We start from the raw sequence: 25,352 nt of genomic DNA, 5'->3' as shown, positions 1-25,352 counted from the left end.
GCTTGAGAAAGTGGCCAAACTCTGGATTGAACCTTGTATTTGGAAAAGTAATACTGATGCCACAGTGTGCACATCAGAAAGTATGTTATTGTTGCACTCAAACCTTTCAGTAATTCTCCTCATCTTGACCTGCATCTATATTTAATCATGTTATATGCATCTGTCACACACAAAAGGTAAAACAGGATAAAAAAATGAAGGCAAAACTTTTAACACATTTTCTTTATGTAGAAAACCACAAAATCAGTTTAAAAAAAAAAAAAAAAAAGAAATTAGCGATTAACATTCAAAACAAAACAGAATTAATAACAAAATTATGGATAAGACTTTTTCTGAAAAAACACATTAGATTATGCAGAGGATTGTGTATTCATGACACCAAAGTCTTAGTTTTGTTTTCAGTTACGTGGTCAGGAACACAAAGAAACAGACTGCTTGACATTATGTGTGTGCATGTGTGTGTTGTCCTTGTTTATTTCTCAGTGCTCCTTGTTGTCTCCTTCCTCCTCCAGTTTCCTGATCTCTGCCTTCAGGTGGTTGATGTTTTCTCTGCTGGCCTTCAGTTTGTCTTTCAGCTCTGTGATCTCTTGGCTGGTTCTCTTCTTGGCTGCTTCCATTTTCTCCTTGGTCCTCTGCTCCTGCTCACTGACTGTGGACACAAGCAGGAAGACATTTATATGAACAAGAAAAGACGAGGGGATAGGTGACAAGCTTTATCCCTGAGGGGAAAAAACTCTGATTGAACATGATACACTCACATGCACAAACAGGAACTAATGGACATGTAGAAATGGATAAATGTCAGGGTGAGGGGCAACACAAAAGAGTGCCAAACAGTTTGGGGTTCACTGCCTTGCTCAATCGTGGCAGTGCCCGGAAGTTGAACTGGCACTTCTCCAGCAAAGATACAAACATATAGGCCAGGAATACTCACACATGCACAAAAAGGATCTAATGGACATGTGCTAATGGAGAGATTTCAAAGTGAAGGGCCCTAGCAGGTGGGGATCCCGTGCCTTGCTCGGTGAACTGGCACTTGTACAGACAGTGACTCAGCATCACATTTGAATCTGTATATTGTATCTGTGTAAACATATTCACATGTTCTTTGAGTGTGTACATACACTCTGTCTCATGCTTGTACGCTCCCAGTGTGAGCTGTCTTGATGTGGTCAGTAGTTGCTGCATCATTGCTGTAGGATCCTGGAATATCTGTAAAAAGAATACAGCAAGGTATATTTAAAGTCTTGTGTTTTCATCCATATGTGATTTTTTTCCTCCATTTAAATCAAAAGACTTTTGCTATTTGGACGCGTCAAGTTTGGCACTTTGGAAGTTGTTTCATCAATTCAACTTCAATATCAGTAGATAAGTAACAGAAGAAAAGCATAGGATTTGATGCAGTTTAGTCGCTGCTGTCATCAGTAAGAGCGTGAAAGCAGGCATACCATTTCATCATAGAATTCAGAAACAACAGTCTTCTTCGGCATGGCACTGGAGTCTGACTGGAACAGCTTCAACAGATGGTAGAGAGTTACCTAAACCACACAAATAAACACACAAGCAGGGAGACAAATTCAACACTAAAGCTCCCTCCTTTGATGCAGGATATCAATTATTAGATTTCACATTTGAGTACTACTGGCCACTCTTACAGGTCTCTCATTGGGGTCGATGAAGAAGATCTTAATGATGATCTCAAACTCTCCCCAGCCCGTCTCTGTTATCTCATATGGAGGTTTAGTCACCACTGGAAGAAAGAAAAAAGCCACCTTAGTAACTTTTATTCTTGAAAATCCACACATTTGCATGATCAAACACATGCTGTTTAAATGACCACTTACCTCTCAGTGGGTTACCATAGCTCTCATGTAGCTTGAACTGAATCTTCTTCACATAAGCAGACATATCCTGGAAGAACAAAGTGATGTTTTTAAAACACTAATAATAATAACTATTATTTATATAGCACCTTTTAAAAACACAGGTTTACAAAGTGCTTTGACAAACAAGAACAAAGCAAACTAAACTAAACACAGAAGAACATTAACAACAACAAGAACATAACAGATGCAAAATACTAAAAATAATTAAATACAATTCAACAGAAAAGAACCCAAAGTGCACGATACCCAACAGACATATATAACCCGACCGTCACAAGAACCATGATAAGAACCATCACAAGAACCCAACAACACGAGCTGAGACCAAGAGGACCAAAGATTTAAAAAGATGTAAGAAACTAAAAGAGCTGAAAAAAATAAAATAAAAAGATAACAGCAATAAGAAGGTAAGAGCAGTAAAAGAAACAGAAACAAGTGGTTAAAGGATCAAAAAACCCAAAACTATTATATTAATAAAAATAAAAAGTAAATATAAATATGAAACATAAACAGACAAAGTAAGAATGATAAGAAATTACCAAGTTAAAACACAAGAGGAGATTAAGATATGAGCATACATACGAGATAAGAGCATAAATAAAATAGAATAGATGTTTATTGCAATTTGCACAGGTACAGGACAGTACAGTACAGGTACATTGGAATTCTTGTGCGTTTCTCCCTGAGTCAGCTTCTACAAAAAAGTTAAATTTATATATAAAATAGACTAGCATTGTAAGAAAAAAAGAAAGAGTACAAAAAAGTAAAAATAAATAAGTTGTATTAACAGCTAAGTAAATTAAAATAAACTGTACAGAAGTTATACACTGTATTAAAGCAAAAAATAACAAGGGGAACACTGTACAATGCAATCAAAATATAAATGTTTTCTTATTGCACTTGAGGTTATTGCACACATATTTTTCACATTATATAATTAGAACAATAAATTATTATTATAAAAAGAACAGTAAGAAGTAAAAGAAGATAAAAACCAGAAAGAAAAGACATTAAGAAGACGACAACACATAAAAGCAAGTCTGTAAAAGTATGTTTTAAGAAGGGATTGAGGGAGTCTGTGAGTCTAATCTCCTCAGGGAGGTCACTAAGAAGGGTGTTATCAGAAGTAAAGGTACATCTATGAGGTGATCTGGATCTCTCACCTCGTTTCTGTAAGGCTTCACATAAACAGACCACTGATGAGTGTGACCATCCTCCTCTCTCTTCTTACCGAAGTAGCGGGCGACGTTTCCAAACACGATGGGCTTCACAATCGTTACTCCCTGCAGAAAACACACAAAAACATCATATTAGAAGTTACATGAGATACACTGCTAAAAACAGAACGAAGGACGTGTGGGTAAGGATATTAAAATGTATAATTAAAAGAGAAATTCCCCCAATAACAAACACATCAGAGCCGTAGTTATCGCAAGTGCTTTAGTGTCGTTACCTTAACTCTCCCCCCGGAATCTGGACCAAATTCAGTCATCTTTTTGAACATAGTACGGTGGGACGAGTTAAGTAGATCTGCTAGTGTACTTCAGCGTGTATCCACATGTAATAAACCTGCCATTTAAAGCATTTAAAGCCTGCTTTATTTAGCCAGCGATCTCGTTTCAAATCGGCAGCCAAACAACCGCCGGAAGTAGAAAGTGTAAGGGTGTAAATGGCACCGGTGGAGCGCGACGTGTGAGGACTAAGGTTCCGGCACTTGGAGAATTTTAATCAGACTTGTAAGGGTTAATATTTAGTCTAATATTTAATAAGAAAAACATTTTTTTTTCTGTTTAGGTTACTTGACATCAAAAATACGTCTTTACCATGTTACATTTTCACAAATCTCTCGATTTTATCCCCGTCTTTCGTACTATTTTTTTTTGCGCATGTTTGCAGGTTACTGAAAAACATTTCACAAGTACTAAGTATTACCATCTAATTGCTTGTTATAAGGTCTGACTATCACTTGTCACTTTAACGCTAGTCGGACGTGATGTATACAAAGGAAGGCCACAAAATTAAACTCAATTTATTTGTGTTTATTTCTTTTTATACCAGTCATAATTTGGATTCCATGTGCTTTTCCCAACAGTAAATTAACAAAACAAAAGACAGAAAAAATATATATGGGATAATAGTCTTTACTGGAAGCAAGTCCAAATCGACCAGATTACTGCATAGCAAGTCATTTAAAAGATGATCAGCAGTGTAAATGATTAACAACTTAACTTGCATGCATTGTAATTAAAAGTTTTGACTGAGCTGGTGTGCACAGCTCGACTGTTCCTGCAGTTACAAATGTCTCACTCATGGACACACGTGGCTTAACATTACACAAATTAAATAAACACTGAACAAAATACTTTCATCGAGCTTGTATATTTAGCGTTGTGTGGCTTCTTGTAGCAGTCAGCCAAAGTTCTTTGGACTTGACCGTTTCTTCTTTTGTCGAGATGAAGACCTGGAACACTTACCTTCAGGGCTGTGGAGACAAGTCAGCAAAAGGCAGCTACTACTTGACACCTGAGTTTCAAATGGAAGCCCTACACACAGATTTGTTTTTACTTGACCTCTGCTCAGCTGTGTGAATTCATTTGGGTCACAAAAGTCACTGTACATGAACAATTCATAAAGCTGTCGGTAAAGTCCCGCCCCAAAGTTCCACAAATCAGGAACAAGACTGATCTGAACAGTTTACAAAACACAGTCCTGAGATGAGGTCCACACAACCACAATTACTGACTGCCCCTAATGTGTGTTGGGCTTTAAAGCAAATTTGCATTTTTTTTAAATGGGAATTATTCAAGATAACTGGCATAAAGATCTTTCCTCGTTCAGACTCAGAACGCCCCACCTTCAGTTTTCTTTTTGTACAACAGCTTTACAACGAGCACCATTTCATTTTTACAGAGTTTACAGGGTTATGTTTTTTTGTTGTTAATCCAAAACACATTTAAAGTAAACCGTTAGCAAAACAAGACAATTTTAAAAATACTTTTTTCCAGCTTTCTTCTGATTAACCTATTTTATTTGTGTAAAGAGTGATTCTGGTAGCCATTAGAATCACTAAAAGGCATTTAGTGTAAACAACGTTATAAAAACATCAAATACCTTTTGAGAAGTCATATTTCAGGGAATGGCAGTGATTGGAACTGCATGGATTGATTTAAGGAGGAAATATCAAACAAAAAGGAGAAAACAATGACCCTGACAAGACAAACAAATCCAATAAAACAAAAACTCAATAGAATGGTGGATTATAAAATTTAGACAGAAAAGATGAATTGAGGACCAACAAGAGTTGTTTTCTGCCATGTTATAATCATCATTTTAGCATCTGTCTCAAGTTGCATTCATAAAGAGTACAGTGTTAGTGTTTGTAGATCACATTTCTTTGTTTTGGATTCAAATGAGACAAAATCTGTAACTACTCTGGCTTTGAGTCCAGGTCAAAATTCTTAAAAATCCAGTACATATAGTTTTTAAGACTTTGAACAGAGACAATAAAAACATACATGTAACAGTGCTTATTGAATCAATCATGTTCATTATTACAAAACTGAGCTCTTTATCAAAATGTTGACTGTCGCTCTAATTCAACAGAAATGCAACACATGAACATTTTGCTTAGTGGAGAGGAGCAAAGGTGTGTTGAACTGGATATACAACAGTGTTATGGTGCACATTCCAGCCTAGAACTACATTTGAATTTGTTCATGTGTTAAAAAGTTTCTGTGTTGTAACATGTTAAGAGTAATGAAAAAATAAAATAAAAAAACATCACCATGGGAAAAATGTGTCAAGATGGTAAATTTTCAACAAATGTGAAGACTGACCAACTATATGCTGCAGCAACAATGGCTGCTTTGATGACTTAAACTTTAAAGTTATACATTTCACATTAACAACACAGAGACTTTACAATCAGTTTTGGAGTGGAAAAATTCCTGGTAATGACTTTTAGTCGTTACCACGTGACTGTTAGTCATTACCAGTGTGATAACACAACATAAACAAAAAAAATAAACGCCGTCTGAATTGGAGTTGATTTGAATTGGTCAAAATATGTGTGGTGCAGAGTGCTGCACACACACACATGAAAAAAGTACAATCATCAAGTCGGTCTAACCCTGTAGTTTTTTTTTTTTTCATGTAAAGAAAAACAACAAAACAAGTCATCAGGTTCTACTTTGTGTAGCTCAAACCACCTGCTAAAAAAGCTAAGAAATATCTGAATGTGGACCTATTCAATATGAAAAGGGGTCAGCAGTCAAAAATGTACATTTAATATAAATGAGGCAAACATGTAGAGGAAGTCACCAAATGCAATAAATACCTCATTAATCATTTTTTATTACAACACCTTCTAGATTTTAATCAAAAGCAGAGACATTTACAAACATACTAACCATGAAAAGAATAAATGAGAATGAGAGACGTCGGAAGAACACATCAAACATGTACCCTATAAAAATGGAGCTCTAAACTGAATGTACACAGTACAGGAAGCCGAGGAAAAATAAAAAGCAATAGGATGTAATGTTTGTGTCTTCTAGTTAGGAACGAAGTGGGACTTTTTATTGTTTCTTTGCAAAAAAAGCTTCACAAGTAGTCATTTTCATGTCAAATAAAACATCATAAAAATAAAAGAGCGGTTTGGAAAGTTTCTTTTCTTTCATCTTTAGTTACCATGAGTATAGAGGTTTGGATAACATAGCCTTACACAGTTCAGGGTCTCCCATCCACAGGCAGATAGGACGAACAGACAGAGTAGGATGTGTGGAGGCAAAGAGGAGCGATGGAGGGGTGGAGGAAGAGGTGGTGGCTGTGATCCTGTCCGGTCATGCAGGGTTGGGAGGTGGTGGCGCATTGAAATCCTTCCTCTTTTTCCTCCCATCGTTCCTTGATCCTCGTGAGCTGAAAGGTTTCAAAACGAAGGGTGGAGTTTGGTTTCGAGGCAGCCCAATAGTGAACACTTCCCCCCCCTCACCATTAAACCTCTACACTACACAAACAGTGTACATCAGGACTGGGTTCAATCCACCATCACTTTGAGACACGAAGTTGGAGTTTGTCTGAGGTACCCAACTGAAAGTTTCTCTATGAATATTTTGATTGTTTGTTTTGGTAACAAAAGATAAGTAATCCAGTCATATCAAAGCAGAAGTGCTGCGACAAAACTCACTTCTATTACTGCTCAGTTGACGGTGTATATTCCCCAACCCTGGAACAAACAGTGAAACATGCAAACTTGAACATGAAACATCTTATGGTCAAATTTAAACCTATTACTATGTACACACACACACAGCAAAAGACTGAACAATACTCAGTGGAGTCTAAGCCTAAAGGTCATTCACCTCTGTAGCAGAACATGGATTAGAAATTGGTTACATGGATTTTTATTTTATTTTTATAAAATCACATTAAGATGCTTTTGCATTATTATGTAGCTCTTTCTAAAAACTTGGGACAGTCAAGTTTAGCATTAAGCTTTTGTTTTCCAAAATCAGGGATAAACACAGGAATGTGCTGATAAGAATCAGGACAGCTAGAACTATGATGGATTTAACAGTTTAATTGATCCTGGATTAAAATAAATCTGCATTTGGCTTTACAGGATCGGATCCAATTTGGAGCACAGTGTTTCGTTGGAGGTTATTTGAAATGTTTTAGAATTTCCTGTAATACAGATCTCATATTTATGGAAATAAACTTCCCATGCTGTATTGTGCTGTTAACATAAGCCAAAATAGCAGTGACAACATTACAATAACTCTAATCTTATCAGTTGTTAGAATGGAGCTTTATTCTAGAAAAACCTGTCTACTTCCATGTACTGGCTTTGTGACGTCTTCAAAAATAATTTATAAATCCACTTGCTATTTATAGTGGTAGATATAAACCAATGGTATTTTTTATATTAATCCCTGAACTCATATGAATAGAAAGTTGTTGAAAGGTAATAGGCATGACACACAGAGCTAAATAACAAACACTAAAAGTTGATCAACAGCAACACAACCAATGTTTTTTTTCCTCAGGAAATTGAGCAACACAGGAGTAAAAAACACAGAAAAGACAAAAAGAGCAGTAGGCCGAAACACAAAACTCTGAACACAAAGGTACGCATCTCAATCTGAGACAGCATGTTATACTTTGACATTATTATTATTATTATTATTTTCAGTGGAATTTGGAAAACCCCTTTATGTTCTACTACACATAGTGCCAGGGAATTGGATGCAGCACTGTGAACTTACACCGCATTCAAAATGACAACATGTCTGATAAAACGACATTTTAAAATGGCCTGGTCTTGTTAACTTTATTAAGCCTTTGTTACACCAGGTTTGGCCTTAAAAGGTGAACTCAGAACTTGTTTCTGCACCTCCGCTGCCTTACTTACAGGCAGCTCAACTGAGTACATACAATTGGATACAATTGAAATTGCTCAGAGATTCAAATACAAAACAAAGTTTGATATGTTCGCTTTAGAGGAGTGTTGTTGTAAATGCTGAATGGTTACATATAAAGTCACTACAGGTTAGTCAAGGTGTTTTACACAACATTATAATTAAACTTGATTGTCAGATACAAAAGGGGCGATAATATTCAGGACAAGTTGAAATTTGCATAACTGAGCTACTCTCTGTTATTGAATAACAATCACATTTTTGAAGTTCTTTGTATTGCTCAGAGTCAAACCAGGGTCAAGCAGTTCATAAAATACTCTATTCAACCTCAAACATGTTTAGTTACTACAAGGAAATCCACAGTACTGACTGACTTATGATACTTTCCATTTGACATTTAACCTGTTTCCCTTTATTTCAGGAAAGAAGCTAAAATAACCTAGTTATTTATCTTAATCTGTTTCACTAACCTTCAGCTAAGACAAATTACTTTATGATTGACATTTTTATTAAATACTTTACCCTTCAGTTATGTCTCAGTCAGGGGTTGTATATTAATGTCTCTATGTAAGTGTAAATTCTATAACCTCTTACTAATGCATGAAGTGTTTTGCAAACTCTGTTTGACCCTGGTTAAACGTGCAAATATCATGACTGTTTGTAAAGGACATGAGGTCTGTGATCCAAACACAAATACACCTACAGACAGACTAAAGAGACAGCACAAGAATTCACTTCAGCCTGGTGCAAACAGTGTATATTCCCCCAGCATAATATGAACACATAAGTCAGTGTTTATTAAAAAAAAGTTCTAGAAACAATAAAGAGCCATACTACCAGCAGGAATAAAATGAATCTGCTCAATTCTTAATTATTTCCTGATAAACATGCTCAGAGAAATGACTGAATGCAAGGGCAGCTTTTGTCTTTAGTATTTTGATCTAAGATGAAAGTCACAATTTGGTCAAAAATCTAAAGAAAAAGGGGAATTCTGTCATCTTAATATTACTAAAAGTCACCAGACCTTGTGTCCACCAGGGATCTCTCTAACATCAATGACAAAATGTGAGTTTGAGGAGACCACCGAAATGCTACTTGGAGTACTTCTTAAAAAAAACATGAAAGTTTCCAATTCATGCAGACACAGCTTGTTAAATGTGAATATTATAAGCAGTGAATGAAAGGGGGGTGTGTGTGCAATGTAACTGCTCATTCTTAAAAGAGGTTCCAAGTGGACACAAAGTATTAATTTTCAATAAAAAATGAAGATGCTGCACAAGGACTTGATTAATTTAGCTAGGATTGGTAACAACGCTAGCTAAATTAATGTAGTGTGCCATTACTTTGTCCCACTACAGAAGACTGATACAGTTACTAACTCATATTGTTTTGCTAAAGCCTGCTTTATAATTCAGCAACTCCACAAGCAAAACACCCCACTTAATATTTCTTAGTATGAGGGCACTCAGACACTTGTGTAATCTTTATTTAAATAATGTGTCCAATGTACATTTCCTGCTCAACATGAACTTTATTCATTTGGCTTTCAAATTATTCATTTAGGTCATTTCTAAACCCTAATTTCAGATAGTGGGAGATATTATTTGGGATGATGTGCAACTGTATAGAAATGCTGAAGAATCTGAACCTAGACCCTGCTCTGTATGGACCCGTTTTCATTTAACATTACAGATCTCCAAGTATAGTGCACTTTAAGATATCAGGAAAACATACACCATCTTTTTAACAAGATACTTAAACTCCAGTTATATGCTAAATATCTTTTACAAAAGTTGCCATTTTGTTCATCATGCAGACTGCAATGGAAGAGAGCATCTTCCCACAAACAGTTCACAATAATATGTAAAGCCCTATCAACGAGAATCCAAGAAAAATACCAGCAAGCCTGAAAAACCTTTACCGTAGCAATTTGAGAGCAACACACTATTGACAATGTGGTATCTGTATTAGTTGTGTACAAGATGGTGTCAATTAGTTTCAGATACATTTGTCTACAACTCATCCATAACATGACAACATCCAAACAGCCAGCATAAAACAGAATGCTATTTACCAAAATACGGAAAATAGTTGCATCATATTTTGCAAACCAGGGATGATTTATGATTAAGAGTCAACACTGCAAACTAAACTGAGAATATTTCAATGTACACATAAAAGATACATGAAAACTGAATATTATAAATTTCAATTTCTTCATTACATCAGTTAAAATCAAATGTAAAAATAGCATATAATAATGACATTAAATTGCTCAGAAAGTTGATTTACTGTATGCCCTCATTGTGAGATTAATTATGATTTCCTTCAGTGAAACTGAAATCAGGCAGAAAATAAAGAAATGGACCAGTGATGATATAACTGGGGAAAAGGATTTTACAATCCTTGTATTTCAATTTTCCAATGCTTACATGTCATTTACTTTTTTTCAAAAAATACATCAGTATGAAACTATAATTCATTATGCACTGACCCTCAAATTACACAAATACGGAAAATTAACAACAAATGACAAATCATTTGAATTCAATGCTAAACCTTGCCTTAAAAATATCCAGGAGACATTAAGTATACTTATGATCATCATTAGAAAACCACATATGTGCCATCACAATATGACATCAAAACATATCAATGTTTTTTTATGTTACCTCAACATCTTAAATTGAGGTACAAGAAGTCAAGAGCGAGCAATAGTGGGCTGCAAAACATTCAATTGGACAAATGTAAAGTCAGGTAATATTTCTGACATGCAGATATGGCACAATGACATGACCAAAATTTATAATAAAGACACTTCTTGACTGTTAAACTGTCACCTTTCCATAATAATAGCATGGCAATGATTCCTATATCACTTTGTACATAAACCTGAACGGTGGCCTAATTTGGTAAATCAGTGAAGCTTTTTTCTCCAGAAAATAGAATATAATCTGAACAAACAGTACACACAGAATCTACAGTAAGTAATGTAATAACTATTGATACCAATCAAGCCAATCAGTCAAAGACCTGTTACAATGACATACTGACAGACCACCTGAGCATTACTCTTTTAGGAGCTTATACTCACATAAAGACAAGTGAAATGTATTAAGCTTTGATAGTCAAGCTGACATATCATCAACTTGTATTTTGGTCCACTGGCCAAAGCTGCTGGTGAACACAAAATGTGATCATTTCCACTTTTTTAAAATGAACTAAAAAGGTGTTTAATAATAGTAAGATATGATCACATTGAAACATGTACACGTTATAGGATGGTGCTGCTTTCTGGCTAAACTAAACCACAACTTCCTATACATCTGTTCAAAAGAATAGAAAAAGTGGCAGACACATTTTGTAGCTCACAAGCCTCTGAGGCATGTAGACCAAAAAATAAAGTTGCAGCTGGAAGTCACTTTCAAATATTAATCATCATATTTACTGATTTCGAGAAACGTGGCTATGATACCACTCTCACAACCCCCTCTGTGGAAAGCAGCCGGGTAAATACATGTTTATAACAAAGACCAAATACTCAATCAAATAAACATGATCATAAATTAGGAAATTATAAGAAAATCAAACTTACCTTGAACCTACCTGTAACCATAGCTGAGTTGTAAAAACTATTTTTGTTGCTTACCTCCTCTCTTCTTTTAAATATTCATGGGGAGATTAAAAATGACCCTGAAATCATTCTTGACTCTAATCTTCTCATTAAGCTCTACCCCCTTTTTTTTTTTTAAATGCACAAAAACAGCCTTTTATGGTCTTTACATGACTACACTCATAAGGATTAACCTCTGTACATTTACACAGAGTGTGGTATGCACACAGGTAAACCTGGAGGCCAATTTTGGTTGATACCAAGATTGGAGCCTTGATTCTAAAAAAGAAGAGAGGAGCAAAGCAATCAAACCTAACACTGGTGTTTTTCCTTTTCCACCAAGTGGTTTTGGTTATCAAAGTCTGAATATGACTAGCTCAGTCCAAGTCTAGGACGAAAGTAGTGATGAAGAAGCAGATAACTTATAATTGAGAAAAATTAAACAGTAAAGTTTTACCCACCTTCTTTTTCCTTTAGCGATGCCGGTACTCCCTCTCCCTCTCTCTCTCACGGTCTCTGTCCCTGTCCCTCTCGCGATGGCGGTCCCGCTCCCGGCTGCGTTCTCGATAATAGTCCTCATGTCTGTCACGACTGCGGGACTTGTGGCGTCTGCTCTTTTCTCTCGAGCGGCTGTGGTCTCGTTCCCTGGAACGCTCTCGTCTGGTAGAAATGTGAAGAGGCATTGTAAGACTACGGACTGTGGAAGTTTTAGTGACGTGCTGTTCAATTTAAAGATTTAATATGAATGTCATCACAACTGCAGTGACAAAAATAGGCTTAAAAAATAAAAAGAGTAGATGTTACCAACTCAAAGTGGACTAAAAAGTTGTTTTTCCTTTGAGCCAAATACTTAATATTACAAAAATACTGCGACTCTTAACATGGCTTATCACTTGACTAAAATCTTACCGGGCAGAGCCGTAGCTTTTAGACTCAATGCCGTGGAGACAGTCCTGCAGAGAACTGATGAGGACCTTACAGCGGTCGTCTGCTGACACTTTGGACTGCTTAATCAGACTGATGGCTGTAACCAGGGTCTCTATTGCACTACCATAGTCAGCTGAAAAGAACACAAGGTTGCATTAGGCTTACAGTGACTCCCAGTTTTGGTCTTGTGTAAAATCAATCCCAACAAGTTAGCACTGTATAAATCTGCGTATGTCTTACCTGCACTGGCGTCAGACACCGCTCTGGAAATGGCGCTGGAGGAGATGGCTCGGTTCCTGTTCATGATCTCCTCAAATTCAGCCTCGCTAAGAGGCGTTCGTGATGCCTCCATCTCCCTACAAACACACAAAGATCAAGGTATATGATGAGTTCAAGACTTCAAATAGACAATGACATCTTAGCAACCAAAGCAAACTCGCATTAAATAAATATCTGGTCCTTAACCTAATATATAACAACATGTAACATTTATCAATACACTCAGCTATATTGCTTATTTGTTCTTACCGGCCTCCAGGACCATAGTCTCCTCTTTCGTATGGTGGAGGGCGCCCGTATGGGTCGTTTGGTCCAGGTGGGCCTCCTCTGTCGTTGGGGGGCATGTTGTTGTTGCCAGGTGGGGGAAAGAAGGCAGGGTTGACATGGGGTGCTGGTGGTGGTCCACCTGGTGGGGGACCAGGCATGTGAGGAGGTGGCGCCAAAGCCATGGGGGGCCCAATGGGACCTGGGGGGCGAGGAGGGAAGGGTCCTGGGGGTGGCGGGCCCTGTTGAGGGGGTGGGGGACCAGGGGGAGGGCCGTAACCTGGAGGAGGGGGTCCTGGGGGCATGGGTCCCATTGGAGGCTGGCCAAACTGACCAGGGAAGAGAACTGGGGGAGGTGGCCTATCACCGCGGTTTGGAGGACCGGGGAGGGGAGGGGGGAGGCCCTGGCCAGGAGGGGGAGGTCCTGGAGGGCCCGGTGGACCAGGTGGACCGGGAGGGGGACGTGGGGGACCCTGCATTCCACCTATGAAAGAGCACAAGGTCCAAAAAAAAAAGAAGAAGCAAATTAGACAAAACCCAGTGATTTTACGCTACCCTTCAAAGATACAGGCCACGTATCTGGCAGTTCAAAGAAGGGTCAACGACACACACACAGTTGAGGAACAGCAAGCCACAGCTATAGGGAACAAAATATGTCAAAAGAACATAAAATAATGCAACAAATTAAATTAGAAAGCAAAAAAAGAGATGAGATATATTCAAGGCATATTATTTCACACTTCAAAAAAACAACAGGAGTCTTGGATTTAGTACGGGATTCTTTCTGATCAACACATTACTGAGTGGGTGCAGATATAAACTGGCAAGAACCCCTGATTTCAGCTTGATACCGTCACATACTTAATGAGAAAGGCTTTATTTTGGTTGTCACATTTGATTTAAATCCCCCCTAGCAGCTTCACAAAATAATTTTAGAGGAACTATTTCATACATAATCTGAAAAGGTTGTTTGTATTTGAACCAAGTTTAAAGCAACCTTAAAATAAAATTATTGAGTAGGCAGAATGAAGGATTGTCTTAAAAACGTTTGTGGTTCAACCTCTTCAGTCTTAGAGGACGTTTTGCTTGACTGCTTGCTTTGAGTAAGACAAACAGCACTTTATGGATCTTTCTTTAAAAGGATTTAGTGAGTTTATAATTCAGCTGTTTCTGGGGCAGTCAACCAGACAGAGTCAATGGCACAACTCCTACCAGTAAACAGCCGAGAGTTAGGATAAAAAGGCAATCGATCAAATCAATCGAGGTTTTTCACCTCTGCCGCGCCAGCTCCCGTTCCTGCCCCCCGGCGGGAAGGGATTGAAACTCATATCCATCAGGGGGCCATCTTGGTGCCTAATCAGATCTGGTCCCATCCCCGAGCCTAATGGGGAAGAAAGCAAACCAATCACAAGTCTTCCCTTAATAAACTCCCGCCAACTAACTGAGGGCTTTCCCTGCAGCACAGGGACATCAGCCACTAAGCGAAAGAGGAGAAAAAGGTGGGATGGAGGGGGGGAAAAAAGGCTCAAATAATAAGAAAAAAGAGAAAAGTTGGAAATTACGTTCCCTCCTGCAAGTGAAAGACGGCCAATCCACGATTTGCAAGGAATGTAAGGCTGAAAGCTTGATAACTAAAGCTTCTCAAGCAATGGTGTTTCTGAGAACAAAATTGCAGCTGAGAAAGGATTATTTGTTTAGCTGGAGGTGAAGAGAGACAAGAAAAGAACAAACCAGTGGGGGGAGGAAACATGCAAAGACACAGCCCTGCCAGTAGAGGTTTCATGAGTGAAAGAACCCTCAAGAGAAACACAACACAAGACTAGCCTTGGTTTCATGCGGGTGAGAATATTAGCACATCCTGGCCTGTGCTAAAAGAGCAGCACTGCCAGACAGAAAGCAAAATTGTAACTAATCTCATGTTTCAAAGGAACCTGGCATACTGGTGATAATTTTCTATTGCACTGGGAAGTTAATGTTAAAAAATATGACAAATGCAAGTTATACACGCGTAAAAAGTAAATTACAAACCCATAAACCTCAACAAATGATAGAGCACGACCACTAAACCGATCGAGGCACATGACAGGTTACAAATGTTGAAGTGACCTAACTGTTCGTTTCAAGATGTATCTGTATTACAAATGCATCCATCGATTATTTAACTCTGCTGTTGAGTGTTGACTTTTTATGGAATTGGAAAGGAAATCAGGCTTGTTTTCCAGTTGAGATGTGCTCAGACATATTTTTAACATTTGCTACCACCAATTCACCTAGTCTGTTCTCCCCCTGACATGCGAGATAAAAATATCAGATATGGTTTGATAATTTGAGGTGTATAGTTACAAATTTTAACAGATTTCTGCATTTTTGTAAAGTCATCTTCCAATTAAAGAGAGACTGAAAAGTCCCATAATGGAACTAAAAGGTGATCCAAAACTAACCAGGGAAATGTGGTGGCGGCCCTCCAGGACCAACAGGTCCAGGGAAGCGGTCTCCTCCTGGGCCGGGAGGTCCAGGAAACCTCCCTCTGCCTCGTCCCATTGGAAAACCTCCTCTAGAACCAGCACCGGGGGGACCAGCTTTACCTTCCCCAGACATCTGGCCTGACTGGGTACCTGTTTAAAAACAAGACAACATATACGTTGCATATATATATATATATGTACAATAAATAAAAACTGTGTGCATTTTTGCAAATGTATGCCCATCTGTGTCAATATTGTGTTAAGTCTACATGTGCATATGACTGTACATAAAATATATCACCAATAGGGTGATAAGTGGTTAACTGTTTTACACTATTAACCACAGTTTAAAACCTCACTGTGGATTATAATCGGCGCAATCTGAACAGAACAAAAACCAAGTGATATCTGGTTTACCACTTTCATGTGTTGTGCTTATCAAGAGTCATGGAGGCTACTCCTCATTAGCATTACAATGGCAGAGGGACACTAGGGAAGCAACAATTAAAGACTTGGATGGTACGTTTATAGTCTGAGAAATAACCTCGGTTTCCCCTTTTTTTAAATGTATGAATTCATTTTATAACATTATAAATGTATCAAATCACATGGATATTCTTGAGACATTTTAATGTCATTTATTGCTGCCTTTTGAAACAGAAATAACACAATGATCAATAATACAGTAAGAAATAAGAAATAAAGATAAACTAAAATATCAAATTGTTTTTTTATTTTATATTTCAAATCTAGTATTTTAAACTTACTGAACTAATTTATTCATTTTTAAACTTAGATGGACTTTATGGATCCCCCAGGGGATTTCTGTTTGACGTGTTGTTGTTATCAACTGTCATATATGCCAAGTTTTTAATGATTGCAAACGTCTGTCATGCAGTAATATATTAAATCTGAATGTTGCTGGAAGTCTACAAGCTCCTGATGTTAGGTAGTGTTTTCCTCCTGGTATATTAACTTACAATGCCACGCAGACTATAGAAACTTTAAACATTCACTGACTGAAACCCTTCAGAGCACTATTTTTTCTTCCATTGACGACATGCAGTGTTACTGCTGTTGACGTTGATCTAAAGTAAAACCTTCACCGCTTTTTTCATCAATGAAGACAAACAGTCAGATAAGTATGTAGTCCCTGTCTTATTATTTACACAGTGCTTTGGAAATCAATGTCAACATAAACGTCTTTATCACTCCAGCAGCAGCCGGAAAATCTACAAGCAATGTCAGTACCAGGGTTGTAATAATAATGAATGAATATTATAATCAAGGAATATAGTATTAAATAACAGTATTTTTGTTTGAAGGGAAATGTTTAAAGTAGTAAAGAAAATACTGACATGCACCTGATCTTGCTAATGAACAGAAAACAATGTTACAGTATTTTAGTTTATTATCTTGAGGCTGGTAAATGTTTCTATTGCAGGCATGTCTGTTATCTGTCACCCAACCTCGACTGAGAGGCAAAATAATTAATTTCAAAAAAGTATATGAGCTTATGTCAGAGTCATCACAATCATAAAGGATTCTGTTAAAAAGTGTTTGATTTTGTGATCGCACATAATCCCATGTTCACACTTGACAACCACCCCCTCCTTCCCTCTTAAACAAACCTAAGCGATACTTAACTCACCAGAGAAAGATATTTTTAAAAGTCACTGTGTGTTCACTTGTCAGGATGTTGTCGCTTCTAACTGAATCTTAGAGGTTTAAAGTTTTGATTCTCATCAAGGGGCGTTTGTTTTTTATGCTGGCGTGGCAACATTGATATCATGAATCTAGAGATGTTATGCTAGCTCACTGGCACAAAATACTGCTCCAAAGTGACTGTGATTAGCGCAATGTAATATTTAAAGAAAAGAAAAGGGTCATATGAAAATGATTAATATGATAAATTTATACACAAAACGCAAATATGATCCAAACAACATTTTTGGCTGAATTATTCAAATAGCTGGTTTTATCTTAAAACATTCTCAAACTGTGTGAGTTGTTGTGCTCACCTTTTTTTTCAGAGCACTCCTCACCTGCGCCAGGTTTCCAGACAGGACCGAACCATTTAATGTAAACAAAGAGGGGGGGGTTAAGCAATACTGAAGCTGGCTGAATGTTACTTTTTTTTAACAAAAAACAACAAACAAACAGGGAAATACAATGAAACAGATATAGTTATGAGCACACTGTGAAGATAGCCTTCTCTTATGTTGGTAAGTGTATAAGTTTATATGAATTAAAATTAACTAATGCTCTAATATTTGTTAGGGCCCCTGTTAGTCATGGGCCCTCAGAATCTTTTCTCCCTTATACGTCGCCCTGAGAAAAAATTCTATGTTTTTGTAGATATAAGCCAATTTTATTATTCAGGTGGATTTTTGTTTTGAGTTTGTAATATGGTAATGTAGGGGTGGTTCCAGAGGGCGGGCCTTGGCACCACTTCCTTTATAGAAAATAAATGTGGTATATTTACATAATATCTCAATTTGATAAAATTATCTAAATATAATATGTGATCTGATCCAACGGCTATAGTACCTTATTAACTCAATTAAATGTACTGATTCAATTATATGTCAACCAAAAACACTATTTATTATTTTGGTAAAACTATACTTGGCTGGGGATTTTTTTTTTTTTTTTTTAATCTACGCGCCACCTGGAGTTTATTTGGTTACGCCCATCAGCTGCTCTGACAGTGGTTATGTATGCGCAGCATGTTTGAATGGTCTATCCAGCGCGCAGAGTGACCAACATGGATGTTGAACAGTAGGAACGGCATGATCCTTGACAACCAAGCAGGTACACTCATAATACTATTGATTTTTCCGCAAATCGCAACACTGTCCATTATAATAGAAAAAATTCAACATATTGTGCAGCACTAACTTACTTGCTGAAAAAAACCTGCCTTTGTTTAGTGGGGGCTTATTTCTAACCCTGGTCAATTGATTATGTTCCATTATTGCTTCAATGCAGATTTGTTGTTTGATGGAAACGATTGATTTCAACACCCCATTCATTTTCGACCAACTTGATGTTTCATCAAGCAACTTGCCACTAACTCAGTTATTCTGTATTAACGCTAAAGGGGGGGGGGAGGTTGACATTATTTTTGCCGCAACTTGCATAAACAAAACAAAGTGACACCTGGTGCATCAGCTATATCTGCCATGCTTATCAAGAGAAAGGCGAAATGGCAAGAGACAAAAGAAACGAGTGAAGTGGGCGGTGTGGGGGGCGCTTCAGGTAAACCAAGAATGACCATGGAGTGTTTCTACACATTAGATCCACCGACTGTGAAACCTGCCAGAAAAAAGTTGCGACCAAGGTGTCAAAGACATTCCTGATGCAGCATCTGTGGAATCACTATCCAGCACTAGATGATCAAGTAAAGGCCAACACAATAACTGAGTGAGAATACGTCAGTGGCACGTTGATTTAACAAAACATTGAGTCGGTCGAAAATAACATGTAAGGGCATCTCTAACAATCCATGAAGTAGCGGTGAACGTTTGGCGTTCAGTGTAATATAAACAGCAGTAGTCCTAAGTATTATGATGTGATTTTAATGCTTGTCTTTACATTATCACTTTCACTGTCTGTCTGTGCTGCCACTGTCGACAAGCTGCCAAACTGATTTTCTTTTCTAATAAAGATATATTCTAAGTAATGCTTCATTTCATCTACTGTGAAGGACTTCCGTCAGTGACCGTTTAACATAGTTTCTTGTCATTCTTCTTAACATCAGGAGCTTGTATTCTACCATGGGATTTAATCTATTGTATTTCAGTCATTGTTAAAACTGTATCAGGGATGTTCTCAATTTCTTTCCATAATTTCTACTAAAAGCAGGTTGCATGTAAGAATAGATTATTATTATTAAAAATAGATTAAAGAGTAGTCATGTATGACAGTTTAAAACAACACTTTAGTTTATTACATTAGGAAATGTAATATTAGTGTTATTATAGTAATGATAATTGATTATAACGCAAATACTAAAGTTTACATTAAAAAACAAACTCATATTTTAATCATTCATTACATTTTGGTTGAACTTTAATTATTTTTCACTGTATTGTTTGATCACGTTATTTCTGTTTCAAAAGGCAGCGATAGTTAACAAATTTAAATCCCTAAATACTGTTTGCATGATTTTCTAAATTAGTTACTTTAAAAATAATTTTAATCAATGTTAAAATCATTCATGCATTATAATCGTGACACCGTGAACATTTCTCAGACTATAATCGCACCATCAAAATCCCTAATTGTCACTCCCTTGTCACCAATGTTGTCTTTTTAAAAAAAAATCAATGTTCATTATTTATCTCTTGTTGAAAGCAATTCAAAATGTTTTACTTACTTTTGCGTGACTGCATCTCAAACTGGCTGAGGGACTGTTTGTTGCATGGCGTGACAATGGGATTCTGACCATGGAGCTCCCTCTTTGACAGCAGCTCCATTAGCTTCCGGGATGATCCCTCTGAGCCAACACACACCAGCGCAAACCTGCGGAAACGACAATGCAGAGGACACACAATCGGATTCAGAAAAGAAATAAGAGTGACTGCACTGAACTTTTGACATCTAGTTCGGGCCATGTGATAAATGCATTTTAAAAACCTCACCCTTTTGACTGTCCATTGGCTCTGTTTTCAAAAAACTTGATCTCCAGCACATCTGTGATACCTATTGATCGTATGGCTTCTGTAAGGTCTTCGTCTGTCGTCCACTGCATAGGAGAAAACAGTATTAGTATAATAAGCTGACAGAGGTTTAAATCTTGCCGATAACTTGGAAACTCAGTTGTTGATGCCTCGTTTACAGAACAGTTTTTACTGGTAAATAAACAGTTGTTTCTATTTATGTACTGCAGTTTAGCATCATATGAGGATTATCTGATACCCACCCATGTGAGATTTCCTATGTACAGGGCAATTCTTTTGCCTGTGTAGGTGTAAACCACATTTGGGGGAGCACTCTTTCCTCCCTCAGTGCCACCAGGTGAAGGCAGTGTGTCCAGGTAGTCACGGTCTTCTGGAGCATCACCATTGTTGGCTGATGGGGAAATTACATCATCATAAAGGTCGATCTGCTCATGAACTGGGTAGTCAGCTTCCTGTAAAACAAGATGGCAACAGTTCAAACATGTGTGACATGTCAGACATAAACAAAACAAACCCCCCAAAATTGTAGCAATACATTTGTCACTTTCCATCTGCATATTTTAAATACATTTCTTGTCAAGATTATTACACATATACACATTTAATCACATACCTTTAAGTACTTATTTAAATTATCTCAACATTTGTCTTATTATTCTAAAACTATTTAGTCATATTTTCTGTGAATTTGACCACACCAAAGCATTTAATTTGAGGGGTATGTGTGGTAAATGAAAAATGAAGCCTATGAGAAAGTGCAAAACCCTGCAGTTTGCCGTTGACCGCTTGAGGCTTGCTGCAGAAGCAACCGCAGTCACATACACACCCGTTCAAAATAGTCTGTTTTTTGAGGAGAAATTAACAAGTTTACAGCCAAGTGCTGTCACAAAATCAAGCTCAAATAATTTAGAAAATGAATCGGTAATGTAAAAACACATCTAAGTGTCCCTAAATGTATCCTAAACAATCAAGTAGGTCAAAACAATAAAGTCACTAATCAAACATGGGCTCTTTCTCTCCCGTCAACTTTTTGTAGGATTGTATTTTGGAGGGAAGAAATGAAGGGATGTCACTTAAAGGTGTCTAATACCATAGTGCACTATGCGTCACTAAATTTGTGGCTAAAATGTATTGTGCTTTCAAAGCCACAGTACAATTGCATGTCATTATATTAAACTGATTTGTTGCCACACAGTGATAGTTACTCTTAATCTTTTTTTTTTTTTAATTCAACCTTCTATAAGAGGTCTTGTTTGATGAAGAGGAGGTGAGTTCAGAGAAAGGAAGTGAAGTTGCGATGGTTGAAATGGGATTTGAGTTTATTGAAATGTACTACATTTGTTGGCTAAGCCTAAACTAGTAGTCACTGAGGGGCTGTGTGGGCAAGTTTAATAGATAACTCGCACACCTTAGCATTGCTGACTGTACAAACAGTCAAGCATGTCACCAATACAACAGCAGAGCCCACCTGATGAACTGTGGCCTCGCATTGCAGTTAAAAAATCCCTAGTTGTGCTCCTCACATGCCTTCTGTCAGAGGGTTTAATATTTACAGTCTATGGTTTATATGGCAAACTCCAGAAACGGCTCCTACTTGTAATTTGCATTTATAATAGATTGACTTTCAGATACTTTCAGACTGATACAACTCTGCTGTCACAAGGACAGATACAAGAAATCTTTCTTACCGAAGGCCATAACTCTATACAACAGCTCACCTCTTGCGAGCAGAGAACTGTCATCATGATAACATATCTGTCTCTCCATACTGTAATCTGTTCTGCACATGTTAAATTTACAAATTATCCCTGCACTCATGTTCACTTCATTTGGCTGTCTACTCGCCGTTATATTGTATAGTTTCTGCTTATAATATGTCTACACTTTTGCACTTTAACTTATGTCAATACTGTCCATTTACAACTCTGTTTTTGCACATTTACATTTAATCTTCCATATTTAATTTACAACTCTGTTTTTGCACATTTAATCTTCCATATTTAATTTACAACTCTGTTTTTGCACATTTACATTTAATCTTCCACATTTAATTTACAACCATTTACAACTGTTTTTGCACATTTACATTTAATCTGTCATATTTAATTTACAACCATTTACGAATCTGTTTTTGCACATTTACATTCAATCTTTCATATTTAATTTACAACCATTTACGACTGTTTTTGCACATGTACATTTAATCTTCCACATTTAATTTACAACTGTTTTTGCACATGTACATTTAATCTTTCACATTTAATTTACAACCATTTACGACTGTTTTTGCACATTTACATTTAATCTTCCACATTTAATTTTCAACCATTTACGACTCTGTTTTTGCACATGTACATTTAATCTTCCACATTTAATTTACAACCATTTACGACTGTTTTTGCACATTTACATTCAATCTTTCATATTTAATTTACAACTCTGTTTTTGCACATTTACATTTAATCTTTCATATTTAATTTACAACCATTTACAACTCTGTTTTTGCACATGTACATTTAATCTTCCATATTTAAGACTAGTAATGCTTAGTTAAATCCTGGTTGTATTAATTATGAATTATATTCCCATTCTTAGTTTTGATATTTTTAGAGCTTATTTACTTTGTATTTATTATTATATTATGCTTAGATTTGCTAACATTGTGTTTTTTTTGCTCATATTGTGTTTGGATAACCTGCTGCTGTAACGCCACAATTTCCCAGTTTGGGATTGGTTAAATAATTTTAAGTATCACAAAGTGTTTAATTCCAGAGGTGTGTGTACCTTCAATTTATTAAAAAAAAAAAAAAAAAAAAAGCCCTTTTGCGAATGTGAGCTCTGCCTCTCTAAAATCATCTGCACACATTAATGATGCACGGAGCTAACAATCTGCAGAGCTGCTAAATACAATTACTTTGTCCATTGCACATTTCACTTTGCACGCACGTTTCCATTTCGATACAAAATTGTATTTCAATCAACACTGTTTCATGAAAGCACAAACGACTGGAAAAGGATTCTCATTAAACATACTTATCTCGGAAAGCAGCTAACGCTAAGTAGCTCCCGTGACTACGTTTGTTTTTGGCCTGGTAGCCCGCCACAAGCGCCGAGGCTGAGGCCTGAAACTGTGAATACTGAACAATAAAAACAGCTGCCTTTACCACTTACTTTAAGTCTTAGTCTAGCTTCATACATAACAAATTAATTTCTGCACGAAGCGTTGGTTGTGTTAAATGTCGAGAAGTGCGCAGATACAACATTTAGAGTCGATAAGTGAAACAGAAGATTGCAGCTTGCAGCATGGGGGGGAAGAGAGTCTCCTTTACGACAGAGGAGCTGGTTATGTGAACCGAGCATACAACTCCCCCGTTACATTGCATACAGGGAAATAACGCAAATATCTTGAGTAAATCATCCTCAGTAAATATCTGTGTATACATGTATTTATTACCTGGCTGAATTCCTCCTCTACGTCGGCGTAGATATCGATGTGATCTACACCGTCCGCCATTTTCCTCTGACCCGTCTCTCCGTCCGCCTGGCGGTGCAGCGCAGCAATGAGCCACAAACAATGAGACCGAGAGGGACAACTGGCGCCCCTGCTGGTCAACTTAGTTCATTACAACAACTGCTGACGACCATATAAACACAGTCGAGTCGAAAAGCAACACCTGTACAAGGGCGGTTGTAGGCAGGGGCCAACAGGGGTCAGTGCCCCTGCAACACTGAGCTTAGTCCCCCCCTGTGACCACCCCTCCCAAAGGAAGAGCCCCCCCACATAAGACACAGTATTTGACTCAACAACCGGACTCACAATCTAGTATTAAATACTGAAACAAATATAAATCATGGTATTTTATGATGTGCGCTTTTATTTGGCATCATATTTTTTTTTAAAGCGATCATCTTTGTCTGTTTTTCACCTGGGTTTAATGTTCCCCTCTGACAAAACATCTGGCCCCAGTTTGGCCCCCTCAGTAAAAGTGGTCTAGAACCGTCACCTGACACATGCCATGGTCATATTTAGTCTATGCCCAATATCACAGGTATACATGATAAAAAATGATAATCCTATTCATCAATTTTGGCATTTAATTGGTTTCCAGCCCATTTCAAACAATTGTTAAAACTTTGTGTTTCAAATGTTTCACCGGGAACATAAGCTCAATTATAGAATAAATTACAGTTTGATTAAATACTTTAGAAAAATATCATTTTGTTTTTTTAGTTAGCCCTGAAGGTGTGAATACTGAACAATAAAATCTGCTTTTACCATTTACTTTAGGTCATAGTCTACATTTATAAATTACAAATGTATTTCTGCATGCAGTTGACACAGTCAAAATCAGAAATAGTCAAATAATAATTCATATATAATACCTTCAAGGACGACATTTGGTCATCTTCTTTGACTTGTGATATATGTATGCTATGAGTCTCTTTAAATATCAGTAGACTTCCTCGACTTATTGTCATTTTTAGCCTGGTGTGTTTTTTAACCTTTAGTGCACTGTCTTCACTCATTGATAAAACGACACACACTGACAACACATACAAAAAAACACATGGGTAATTTAATTTAAATAGTACAAATCGTGGCTTTAGTCAACCAACATACAATGTGGTCGACCATACAATACACAGAATTTTGTACAGTGACAAATATAAACGAAAGTGAGACCGTTAAGATAACTCTCAATATCTCAATGAGCCTGAACACACTGTAATGAAGTTTGTAATGACAACTTTTGTGTCTATTATAAAACAGGCAATTTTGTCACCAGAGCTTAATGACATGCTTTTTAAGGTGATTC

General features: G+C 37.1%; 2 protein-coding genes across 5 annotated transcripts; both read right to left on the bottom strand.

Annotated features, from left to right (window-relative positions):
- Positions 1–67: 67 nt before the first annotated feature.
- On the bottom strand, positions 68–3,508 carry yeats4 (YEATS domain containing 4). The gene is made up of 7 exons (XM_061030074.1): positions 3,340–3,508; positions 3,050–3,169; positions 1,845–1,911; positions 1,656–1,750; positions 1,449–1,538; positions 1,125–1,212; positions 68–649 (listed from the first exon to the last, which is right to left on the bottom strand). Exons 1-7 carry the CDS (start codon positions 3,388–3,390, stop codon positions 480–482), a joined length of 681 nt encoding a protein of 226 aa, XP_060886057.1. The 5' UTR covers positions 3,391–3,508; the 3' UTR covers positions 68–479.
- Positions 3,509–6,219: 2,711 nt separating this feature from the next.
- cpsf6 (cleavage and polyadenylation specific factor 6) lies at positions 6,220–24,132 on the bottom strand. 4 transcript variants are annotated; one of them, XM_061030200.1, is made up of 12 exons: positions 23,990–24,132; positions 20,778–20,987; positions 20,497–20,600; positions 20,232–20,377; positions 17,872–17,895; positions 15,827–16,000; positions 14,659–14,766; positions 13,371–13,869; positions 13,083–13,198; positions 12,825–12,975; positions 12,377–12,575; positions 6,220–6,803 (listed from the first exon to the last, which is right to left on the bottom strand). In XM_061030200.1, exons 1-11 carry the CDS (start codon positions 24,047–24,049, stop codon positions 12,389–12,391), a joined length of 1,779 nt encoding a protein of 592 aa, XP_060886183.1. In that variant the 5' UTR covers positions 24,050–24,132; the 3' UTR covers positions 6,220–6,803; positions 12,377–12,388. The 4 variants fall into 4 exon arrangements, with proteins under 4 accessions (XP_060886183.1, XP_060886186.1, XP_060886185.1 ...); XM_061030203.1 differs by lacking the exon at positions 14,659–14,766; XM_061030202.1 differs by lacking the exon at positions 17,872–17,895.
- Between the last annotated feature and the right edge of the window lie 1,220 nt (positions 24,133–25,352).

This window comes from Labrus mixtus, chromosome 22 (assembly GCF_963584025.1).
Source record: "Labrus mixtus chromosome 22, fLabMix1.1, whole genome shotgun sequence".
In the NCBI taxonomy this organism is placed as follows: domain Eukaryota; kingdom Metazoa; phylum Chordata; class Actinopteri; order Labriformes; family Labridae; genus Labrus; species Labrus mixtus.
The sequence above is the reverse complement of the archived record's forward strand: the minus strand, read 5'-3'. Positions and strand labels throughout refer to the sequence as shown.